Raw genomic sequence first — 11,671 nt, forward strand, 5'->3', positions numbered from 1 at the left:
AGTGCTCCCCGCCACTCTGGAGGAGCCAGTGCTCCCCGCCACTCTGGAGGAGCCAGTGCTCCCCGCCACTCTGGAGGAGCCAGTGCTCCCCGCCACTCTGTGGAGGAGCCAGTGCTCCCCGCCACTCTGGAGGAGCCAGTGCTCCCCGCCACTCTGGAGGAGCCAGTGCTCCCCGCCACTCTGGAGGAGCCAGTGTTAGTGGCTCCTTGGGGAGGGGAGGGTCTGCAGCTCTGTAGGGGGCTTCCCACACTCCGGTGTGCAGCCCAGGGGCCTTAGGGGCCATCACATCCTGTTATCAAGTCCCTCCCTGTCCTCAGGAGCACCCACAGTCACTCTTAAGTGAGCCACACAAGGACAGACAGACAGCAGCTCCATCCAAAGACATATGTCCTTGAATACTCTAACACACTGGCACAGATCTGTGACACCTTGAGTCGGCCTGGGACGGTCCTACCCTCAGGACACGTCTCACAGTTCTTCTCAGCCCATCCACCCCAGGAGCCTGTCCAAGGGCCTTCATGCACAAGTCCCACCTCAGGCAGCAGCCCCTGGGGGTGACGAGAAAGAACCCTGGTAGGACCTGCTCCCAAAGCCTTCCTGTGGCAACGTGTCACGGCAGGCTGGTGAGAGAGCCCACTGAGAGCCCAGCTGGCACTACGTGCCTGGAAGCCAAAGGTGAAAGGGCAAGAGGTCAGGTGCTGGGCCTTGTTTTCTTCTTTTCTGACACACCATGGGCTACCAGAGGCTCGCCACCAGGGATGCCCCTACCAAGTGTTGTGTAACTCAAATGTACTCGAACCTTGGCTGGACAGCCACCCCCACCCTGCCACTCTACTGCCAATGACAAGCCACAGGGCCAAACGGGAGGCTGCAATCCAGGCACTCAACAGCACCTCCCAGAAATGAGGAAGTGGACTCCACACTCCTCACAGACCACTGGGAGGGCTGAGCGTCTAGATAGTTCCAGAAGGATCTCATGTGGCCCTGCATGGGGCCAGCTGTCCTCCAGGCTTCCCAGAGCCACGCCCCTCCTCCCCCCCTACCCACCCACCCCCACTCCCCGCAGTGGGGCTGGCAGGACCTTCGGCTCTCTTGCTGCTCAGCAGGGAGGGCTGCTTGGCCCAGGACACAGTGTTCTAGAAACCCCGTCCAACACCGTGTGGGAAGTGTCTGCACGCTGCACACCGCCAGCCCTCCCAGGTCCCGTGCCCCCGCTGTGCCCGGGTCTTCCCATACCCTGGCCATGACCTCAGCAGTCAGTCCAACTCTGTGCCAGCCAATGTAAGCAAGGGTGCGTGTTAGCAGCTATTCAAAGTGCCCACACACCGCCCAGGAGCACGCCAGACAAAGGCAACATGTCACAAAGCTGGGACTGTCCCCTCGGGGAGCCGGAACCTGGTATCCAGATCTTGGCGGCACTCTGGGAAATAAGTCACAAGCTTGTCGTTGCTTTTGTTAGACAGGGAAAGGTCATTCACGGCCTGTTTGTTTGGGGGGGGGGGGGGGGGTGGAAATAGGACTCGCCTCCTGCTTACTATACAGCCAAAGCTGGCTTTGAACCCAATTCTCCTGCCTCCACCAAGAGCAGGAATGACAGGCAAGATCTCTCTAGCTCTCTGGCTCTGGTCTTTCTTGACAGCTGAAATCCTCTCTCTCTCATCCTCACAGCATCAAAAAAAATAAAAAATAAATAAATAAAGTCTCCTGCACCCAGTCAGAGAGGAAAAGCAAGTGACTTTTTTTTTTAACACACACACACATGCTACAGTCGGAACCTGGAGGCCAGACAACTGGAGTTAGTTCAGGTAACCAGGCTTACAGGGCAAACACGTTTATCCACCCCTTGTCTGATGTGGGGGGTGGGGAGGGGAGGGATGGGACAGCACACAGGAATTTTCTGTGCACTCACACGAGTAACTAACAAACGTTGAGATTGGTTTACATTTCTTCTGGAGCCTTTTTGGGGAGGAGGAAGGTCTTATTTTAGTTTTGATAGCAGTCCCATTCTATACCTCAAGCTGTCCCAGAACTCACAACAATCCTCCTGCCTCAGCCTCTTGAGTGCTGGGCTGACAGGCACATGGCGCTGAGCCCAGTTCCGTGTTATTTTAGAACGGAGGAGCCTTAGAGACCTCTACACGGCCTTCTGCTCTACCTGACTTTTTCTGCAATTGCATTAAAAAATATTAGTGAGCTGTTTCTGCCCAAACCACAACTATGTTGTGTGGAGAAAGAAAGAACATCTTGTGTATCCTATGGATGCAGCACCTGGCATAGTCTGAGCCTGAATCTTATTTCTGGGAGCACGGGGCTGGGAGGCAGAACCAGACCTAACTTCTCCAGGGCTGCCCAAGGACCTAGAAACTACTGTGGAAACCCAGCCCAGACCCAGAGAGCCTAGGCTACCACTCAGCGTGACCCAGCACAGCTGCAGCAGAGGAAAGGAGAAAAAGCCGGGATAGCATCTCCCAGGGTGGGAAGCGAGCCTGCCCGCCCGGCCGCCTGCAATCGCCCATGCAGCTCAGCAGCAGCAGCAGCCACAGCGCGGGCGTGAGGTACGTACGGCAGGTGTACACATCTCTGTACTCCATGTTCTCGTAATCGGGGAGAATTTTCATGAAGCGTCCTGACTTCACGCGAGGGTTTATACCTGAACAGACACAGCAGGAAAGGCTGAGGGTCCCCTCACACGTGAGCGGCTGCCGTGTGATGTGACCCGGCATCCTCTTCCTCCTACTACTCCTACTTCTGGGGGTCAGGCAGCACCAGACTGGCCAGGTCAGCTGCAGAGCACGCTATGGGGCAGCTCTCGCCATTTACTGCGTCTCGCTGCAGCCATGAACTCCGGTGGCCCCTGTGGCTCCCTCACTGAGATCCAGACGTGGGAGAGCAGTGTGGCTGACAGGCCCCTAGATCCGTGCAGGGTTCCGTCCCTACAGAGGCGTGGCCTCACACTCTCATGTCCTCATGATGTGTGTTCTAAGACATCACATCTCTCACTGCTGAATCCAGACTGGCCGGCGCGGCCACCTGTGCAGGGACTCAGGCTGACTCCCCTCAGCCGTCAGTCCCAGGATGGGAGTGTTTGCAGACTTTCAGAATCTCAACTCCCATACTCAGCAAGACTCTCCACTGAAAAGCAAACGCCCAGGCGCTAAGACGCAGGCAGAGGCTGGCCCTGCAGCTGCAGCACATTCACAGAGCCAGACAGCAGAAGTCCGCTGTCCTCACCGCCCGTCTGTCTGCCTCCACCGCACGACAACGCCTCCAGTCCCTGTACCCGGGAGGGTTCTCCCACAGGACAGAGGAGCATAGCTCTGAGGAACATCATCCCTGAGTACTCCGCGGGCTGACACAGGACACTGACACCTGGCCAGCATCCACAGCTGTGTCCCTGTGAAGATGAGGCTGCGGCGATCATATCTCCTGAGGGGCAAGCTGTGCTGCTGGCTTGTGATGAAGGTCAGGCAGCCCCGCAGCCACCTGACCGCAGTGTGGGACATATGAGCCCCACAGACTCTGAAGAGAGGCTAATGGGGGACAGGGATGCTGAGCTTAGAGAGAGACTCTGGGAAGTGAAGGGGCTGATGGGAAACAAGACCGGGGTTGATGAGCTCACAGAGGAGGGAACCGGAGTTGCAGAAGGATGGAGAGTGTGGAGCAGAGGCAGGCGCTCTGAAGCTGAGGGAGCTGACGGAGAAAGCAGCTCCACATATCCATTCCTGCAGGCCCAACTCAACTCCACAAGGAGAGTGTTCCTACCCAGCCCACTCTCAGCTTGACTCTGCAACAGGGGCGAGCTGCCGCTGGGCACAGCAGACAACTGTTCACTGAGACAGAACCACAAAGGCTCCCAGCAGGATATAAATGTTTGGGGTAACAGATGTGCTGTTCACCCTGACCTGGTCAGTGTAAGTGTGTCCATGTACTGAGGATACACACAACTGTCGTGTATGTTACAACAGAATATATGGGGTGGGATATGGGTCCTAGACAATGAGAGCATTTGCCAAGCACTGAATCCCGACGGCACTGAAGTAAAATATAAATAACTAGCAATGCAGCCCCTGGGTACCTTTAACCGTCATGGACTTGAAAGGACTGTGTCCAGGACAGCAGCAAGCATCACCGCTACCGACAGTAATGGCTGCTGCCACTTACGGAGCCCTGGTTCAAAGGCAAAGGTGCAGAAGGTCTGACTCACGCTTTGCATAGACGTCCCGGCAAGACACGCCTGTGATCTCCAGCTTCCGCAGGTTCTCACAAACGCCGTACTCTGCAACAAGAAACAGGCTAGATGTAAAGCCAAGAACTCGCGCAAAGCAGCAGAGATGCCGTCTGACAGGCGGGGACTCAGCTGACACCTCCTCACTGGTAGGAATCTGCCTTCCCTGTGTGACCTCTCTGCTTACTCACAGCCGAAGTCCCTGAAGTCCCTGCTGCACTGCAGTGAGGGCCGCCCAGCTCTGCTGTCTGCTCTGCTAAGGTTCAGCAATCTAACTGTACAATGGGCTGAGGCACTCAGGACTTTGGAAATGATGGTGGCCATTTGCATCTTTATGAGATCTGCTATGCTGGTGTTACATCCCAGATGGCCAGAGGCCTCCTTAATGCACAGTATGGCTGGACCTGTCCTCACGACAGACTCTAGAGAGAAGCACTTAATACCCCTGTGGTAAGCTGCCCTAGTGCCTGAGGGAAATGCAGACAGAATGCACTGCCCTTTCTGTCAAAGGGTTACAAAGGTCGTCCCATCTTCGGAGAAATCTGTCCCCAGCCATCTGGCAGAAACCCCTCCCCAGTCGGCACTTTGACCAAAGCAGGGCCAACCTGCACCCTGCTCACAAGGGCGCTTGGCTAACAACTGTCCCTTTAAGTTAGCCAATGGTGTGAGGGGGTAAGGCGAGCTCTGACCACTCAGAGTGAGATGTAGGACCTCTCTTTGACTTAAGAATAAAAGCAGAGCTGGGCGTGGTGGTGCACACCTTTAATCCCAGCACTCAGGAGGCAGAAGCAGGTGGATTTCTGAATTTGAGGCCAGCCTGGTCTACAAAGTGAGTTCCAGGACAGCCAGGGATATACAGAGAAACCCTGTCTCGAAAAACCACAAAAAAAAAAAAAAAAAAGAAAAGAAAAGAAAAGAAAAAGAATAAAAGCCACTGGGATCCTCCCACACCCCACTGAGGGTGGCTGCTGGCTTCATGCGGCACAGCTGCCCACAAACTCCTCTCCAGAAGGGAGTCTTCTTCCTTCACTGAATACTTTGGATGATGCAGTGATTTTCTTGATCGCACAGACCCATTTCCAGTACCACATCAGCACAAAGGTGCTCAGCAACCTCCTACCTCCTCCCCCACCCTGGGGACGACACCATCCCCACAGTCACCAACCCACTGATGCACCCCACACCCAACTCACCTCAACCAAGTGTCAGCCCCCTGCCTCGGGTCTCAGGTTGGGGGTAGGGGCGACAACCAGCCCTCACCACTGGGCAGCCTCCACCCTCAGTGCCATCCCCAAGGGCTTGCCAGCAGGGCCCTCTCTGTCAGAACACCCAAGAAAGCCCAAGTCCCATGTCCTCTCCATTAGCCCTGAGGCACAAGGCACAGAGGTCGTGTGGCCTGAACAAAGATCCATAAGTCAACAGTGGGACCAGGATTAAGTGAGGCCAGTGACCCTTAGTGCTGAGCACATGGTATAAGAATGGGTAAGAATGTCACGGGTCCCAGAGACAGTTAAAGCGGACCCTCCAGTGTCGTGCCACGTGCAGGGTCAGGCTGGGCTTTGTAGCACCACCTCATCAGGTGTTCACAGCAGCGACCTCCCTTGTCAGGACTCCAGCCTTGCCACACGGCGGGACATGAGCTGTCTAGAATGGGACATGGTGCAGCCGGTGAGGGGTTCCCTAAAGCCATACCCTCAGCACTTCAGCTCTGATGATCCCCAGAGACTGGTCTTTGCCCCTCAGGAGATGCCCCTAGCCCCGTGATCTGGATGGGAGGGATCCTGCCAGTACTCACGGGCTGTTAGAGGCAGCCATCCAAGAGGCCCTCTGGGCAGCTCCAGTGGGGGCAGGGGCTCCTACAGACTTCCTCCCTCCACTTCAGGCTGCAGAGCAGGATCCCGCAAAGCATCCTCTCAGCTGTGTCTGGCTGCCCGCCCCCACTGCAGGGTGTGTGTGTGTGTGTGTGTGTGTGTGTGTGTGAGAGAGAGAGAGGGGGGGGGAATGGCTGTCACTGATGAATAAACTTGGAGACTACTGAGTCACACAGAGGTCACAGCTTGGCTCCAAGGCCGCACACCTTGGCACGTGCTACTGGTGAGCTCATCGCTCCAGCACACCACAGGGATTGGACCAGCTGTCTGTAAGGCCACTCATCAATTCTGACTGGAGCAAAGGATGCTCATCAACAAACATACAGGAGAGTCAGGACGTGGAGAGGCCATGGGTCACCATGGTCATCTCAGCCGTGTGTCTCTGGCTCACCTTCAGGAAAGCCACCATATCCCCCACAGTCCAATTACAACTTCAGATGTGCCGAGTCAGCACAGTCCATCCTTGCAATTGATTGCTGCAGCTGAGTGACTCCTATAAAGTCAGTCGAGGAGGGAGGGGCTGAGACAAAGGCCCTGACGTGGCCCAGACCCAGGAACCTTGAACTTGCCTTGGAGGTGTCCTTACCAACCGTGCCAGGAAGAACCAGAACCGACTACTAGGCGCAGCTGCCCTGGGTCTCGCCACACAGCAGGTGCATGAAGTGGGGGCAATGCCAGTTCTTCATGCTGTCTAACCTGAGCCCCTTAAGCTGCTTCTACTCAGGTCCTTAGGTCTACAGCTTATCTGTGTGGCCTGCCTTCCAATGCCAGAGAGCTCCGACGTCCAAGCTACCCTATATGGGGTAACCGTAGGCTGGGGGGACATTTAGATGTCCACCTGATTATCACAGAGAAACACTTGGTGAGGCCTTGCCCTTTGTAAAGAAACACAGACAGATTTGATCCAGGCACCAGGCTAACCTCAAAGAGGAAATCTGATCACTAACATGATTGAAGTTTGCAGATTAAACATAGGAACTTGTCACCACGGGCTGGGGTGGAGTTCTGTGGTAGAACGTGTGCCTCCTATGGACGAGGTCCTGTGTCCTGTAGGATTGTGAAGCTCCCTGCAATACTTGACTGTCCCTGGAAAAATGATGCTAAAAACCTTTCTGCCAATCACCACTGATTGGCACCAAGATATCTAACACTGTGACATTTGGCTTACTTTGTCTTTAGTTCTTTGAGATAGTCTTGCTCTGTAGTAGACCAGGGTAGCCCCAATCACTTAGATCCTGCTCTCTTGCTTTTTACAGTGCTTTCTTTACTCTCAAAAAAGTATAATTTATGCTAGGGATGTAGCTTGGTGAGTAGAGCCTGGCATATCCAAGACCCAGGGTTCGATGTCCAGCAAGGAACATACCAGGTGTTGCGACTATCCCAGCACTTGGAAGACAGGGGCAAGAGGATCAGAAGTTCAAAGTCATCCTGAGCTGCACAGTGAGTCAGGGGCCAGCCTGGGCTAAAGAGTAAATTCTGAGCTAGCCTGGGCCACAGTGGAAGATGTCTCAAAAATAAAAAGGGGTCAAACTAGAACTGGAGAGCAGTCACCCTAACTCGGCAAAAGCTGTTAGGGTAAATATAACTGTCCCAGGGTAAATATAACTGCCCCAGAGTAAATATAACCACCCTGCTTACCTGTCCCAGGGTAAATATAACCATCCCTGCATCCCTCCAAGCTGTGGCACCCAGACTGGTGGGTTGGCGGTCCTGACCAACGGTGATGGCAGCAAAGACAGGGAGTGGCTTCTTAGGCGCACCACCCAGAGTGCAAAGCTGGATCAGATCAGCATTTAGCAGGATGCCCGGTTAGCCAGAGTACATCTAGACAAGAGGGCAGCGGCCTGATGAGTGCTGCCAACACCGGGGGCTGCCCATCGCAGCATTGCCTGGGTGACATGATCCCGCAAACTCTGAAGTTCTGAGCATGACCAGCTGTCTCTCAGCAACTCGGACTCAGACTGGGCCAAGTGTGATCAGGCCCAGGTGAAGGCTACAGAGCTCCCCATCCACCTCCAGAGAGCCCAGGTCTGCTCCCGAGCCCAGCGGGCCGGGACGGCTTTCCTCATCCTGCACCATCTGACGAACACACTTCCACACGGTGCTCCCATCATTGAGGAGCAGTGACTCAGTCTGCTTCTTCTACGGCCTAACTGCGTCAGAACAGAGAGCTGCCAGCGTGTGCCGCCGCAGTACCGGTGAAGGCAGCGAGCCACTGTGGGTTTTTCCTTCTCACCCACCACCAGAGAATAGCCAAGTCACAAGAGCAGAGTCACTCTGACCCCAGCGCTCCTCCTGTCCACAGAGGGCTAAGAGCAATCAATCCCACATCCTGGCACGGCTGTGCAACCTTCTCACAAGTCATCAAAAGAAGCTGCCCTCAGCTTAGCTCCCGCACCAGACCCTGGACAGCGGCTAGGTAGTACCCTTCTCGGCTTCCAGGAACGCTAACAAGTGCTCAGTCACTCTGAGTCAGGCTCAGCCCGGGGGACGGTCCTGGTTTGGGTTTGGGTTTGTTTGCACAGTACTAAGGATGAAACCCTGAGCCATCCCAGCCCGGTGCACAGCGCTCCTTAAGCAATGACTTTATTTAGTGCTGCAGGTTGGCAGTTTCTCGTTCCGTTCCGTACTGACGTGGTACAAGTGATTCTCTTTGAGAAGCACCTACCCCCCCAAAGGCAGCACAGTGAGAGACGAACCCTGGGAGGGCATGTGGTGCGCATGGGCAGAGAGCAGGCAGTCTACAAACCTGCAGTGTCCCAGAAAATTCAACTAAGACTCCCCGTGGTCCAGCGCATCTGCGGCCAGGCTCAGGCCTGAGGAACTGAAAGCAGGGTCTCTGGAGCTCCTGGCTCATGGGGCCCTCACATCAGTCAAACACTAAGGGTAAATCCTGGCACAGACATGCAGAGAAACTTCTCTGACCCACACTATGTGGGCGATCCTTGAGGGCCTGACACTGTGTAAACCCACAACCCACAAGCACCATGAGATTCCGCTTCTGTATGAAATGGTGCATCACTTTCATAGACACGAGCAAAATGAGGAGGAGTTGTGGGGCAACACTGAACCCCAACACTGCCTGTGATGGTTTGTATATGCTCAGCCCAGGGAGTGGCACTATTAGAAGGTGCGGCCCTGTTGGAGTAGGTGTGTCACCATAGGTGTGGGCTTTAAGACCCTCATCCTAGCTGCCTGGAAGCCAGTCTTCTCCGAGCAGCCTTCAGATGAAGATGTAGAACTCTCAGCTCCTCCTGCACCATGCCTGCCTGGACGCTGCCGTGTTCTCGCCTTGAGGATAATGGAATGAACCTCTGAACCTGAAAGCCAGCCCCAGTTAAATGTTGTCTTTTATAAGACTTGCATTGGTCATGGAATCTGTTCGTAGCAGTGAAACCCTAACTGAGACACTCCCTCAATTTGCAGGGACAGTTCTGGGGCAGGCAAGCCGGCAAATGTACTTCAGGGATGAAACTGCCATCCCTGAACTGAGCGCAGACACCCATGGGAAACTGGATTTTAGAGATGAGCCGTTTGGGGCCTTCTGGAAGCATGGCCTTACAATCCTCAGGCTTATGATCCTCCTACCTCAGTCTCCTGAGTGTGGCGGTACACACCTTTGATTCCAGCACTCGGAAGGTAGGGGGGCAAGCAGATCTCTGTGGGTTCGAGGCCAGCCTGGTCTACAGTCAATCCACTGGGTTCCATCTGTCAGGCGTCTACTGCAGGGCTGCAGCCTCTGGACAGACTTCTACCCAGTAAGGCCAGCCTGCAACGCTGCTCCCTGCAGACGATCTCATCTTGCAGTCACTGGGGACTTAGTGTCACTGTCCCCAAATGTCTCTCTCCCTTGATATGTGTCCCAGAAGTCCCTCAGACAGCACAGAGTTGGCTCTGGACATGGACAAGAGGCCAGCAAGAGAAACTGGACTCCCACAAGGCCCTCAGAGGCAGATTCCTCATCCAGTCACAGGACCAGACCATGAGCTCGATGCTGACAGATGAACTCGCCAGTGACAGGGTGGACACTCAGGTCACCCCTCCATGCACGGCTTCAGCCACAGACACTGGACTCAGCCACTGCGGTGGCTCCAGGAAACACCTGTCTCCCCAACCTCCCTTTTTAGATTCATTTATTTTAATGTGTATGAGTGTTCTGCCTACACGTATGTCTATGCACCATGAGTGTGTGTGGTGCCCAATGAGACCAGAAAAGCATGTCAGATCCCCCTGAGTCTGGAGCTACAGAAAGTGGTAAGCCACCATGTGGGTGCTAGAAATCGGGCCTGGGTTCTCTGTAAGAACAACCACTGTTCTTAGCTGCTATTGTTTTTTTTTTATTTCACGTTTATGAGTGCTTTGCTTGCGTGTACGCATGCATGTCGTTAGCACGCGGTGCAACATGGAGGCCGGAAGAGGACACTGATCCCCTGGAACTGGGGTTAACGGTTGATTGTGCAGACCATGTGAGTCCAATGAACTGAATGAACCCAGATCCCTCTGGAAGAGTTGCCAGTGCTCTAACCACTGAGCCATCTTCCCCATCCTGGACACTCAATCTTAAACTGAAGCAATCACAGAATATCATTCCTACAGAACATCACGCCCGCACACCTGAACACTCAGGGGCTAACAGACAGACCAGCCGAAATGCACACAAAGTCGGTCAGCATGACCTCTCAGGCAGCCGGCAGAAGGAAAGCAACCGTCTTCTCCAGGGACAGTCAGGAAGCCCAGTCTACCCTCATGAGGAATATGAGTCACCCCAAGACACCTGCAGAGCGGGGGCCATGGTGGGCAGAGCCCCCATTCATCTGCGGTCTGAATCTGCAAGGAGGCTTTCCTGGACCCTTCAGAGGTCTGGGATATGGGACATGGGACATCAGTGCCAGGCTATGAGTCCTGGCTAGTCTTTCCCTTGCCACTGGGGACAGCTGGACAGCTGCCAGAGGACAGTGACTCACAGTAGCCAGGCCCAGGAGTCCCTGAAGGGAGAGGGGGTGTGGTGGCTTCAGACTGTCTCCTCTGCATGGCTGTGTTTACACTCTGCCCAGAAGGAAGACACACCCAGTTCTTCAGATGTCCTGTGGCTATCTCAGAGAGCCAATCAGCCAGCCCCACCCACTCCCTGTGGCAAGGCCAGCCTTCCCTTATATGCCTGCAGAGACAGGCTCAGGCCCAGCCTGTTCTCCTATGGTGAAGCAGCCTTTAAAAAAAAATCCAGTACTCAGTTCCTCAGGCCTCTGCAGCCAAGTGAAAGGCCACACAGGTTGTGTGTGAAAGTTAACTCTTAAATGCCTAATCTGGGTGTTGATGGTACGTACACCCCTGTCATCCCACTTCTCACAAAAAGTGAAACGGGTTTAAATCTGATGTACCCACCCAGCACCACGGAGGTCAAGGCCAACTAGGACCACAAACCAAGAACCTGTCTCTAAATAAATAAATAAATAAATAAATAAATGGAATTTAAAAAAAAAAAAAAAAAGCAAGCTGGAAGTCAAACCCAAAGCCTCGTGGTAGAGAGCTCACCTACATCAGGTACAAGGTCTGGGTTTGATCCTTAAACCACCAC

General features: G+C 54.4%; 1 protein-coding gene across 3 annotated transcripts in view; it reads right to left on the reverse strand.

Moving 5' to 3' along the window:
- Fbxo31 (F-box protein 31) overlaps nucleotides 1-11,671 on the reverse strand; it is a 30,200-nt gene that overhangs the window by 13,497 nt on the left and 5,032 nt on the right. Inside the window, exons 2-3 of one of the 3 annotated variants that reach the window (XM_029532666.1) lie at nucleotides 4,205-4,276; nucleotides 2,564-2,650 (exon numbers count right to left, since the gene is read on the reverse strand). In XM_029532666.1, coding sequence (XP_029388526.1) covers nucleotides 2,564-2,650; nucleotides 4,205-4,276 — 159 coding nt within the window. Of the gene's footprint in view, nucleotides 1-1,236; nucleotides 1,369-2,563; nucleotides 2,651-4,204; nucleotides 4,277-11,671 lie in introns of those variants that run through there. The other 2 variants (XM_029532667.1, XM_021220467.1) reach the window with 2 other exon arrangements.

This window comes from Mus pahari, chromosome 20, assembly GCF_900095145.1.
Source record: "Mus pahari chromosome 20, PAHARI_EIJ_v1.1, whole genome shotgun sequence".
NCBI lineage: Eukaryota > Metazoa > Chordata > Mammalia > Rodentia > Muridae > Mus > Mus pahari.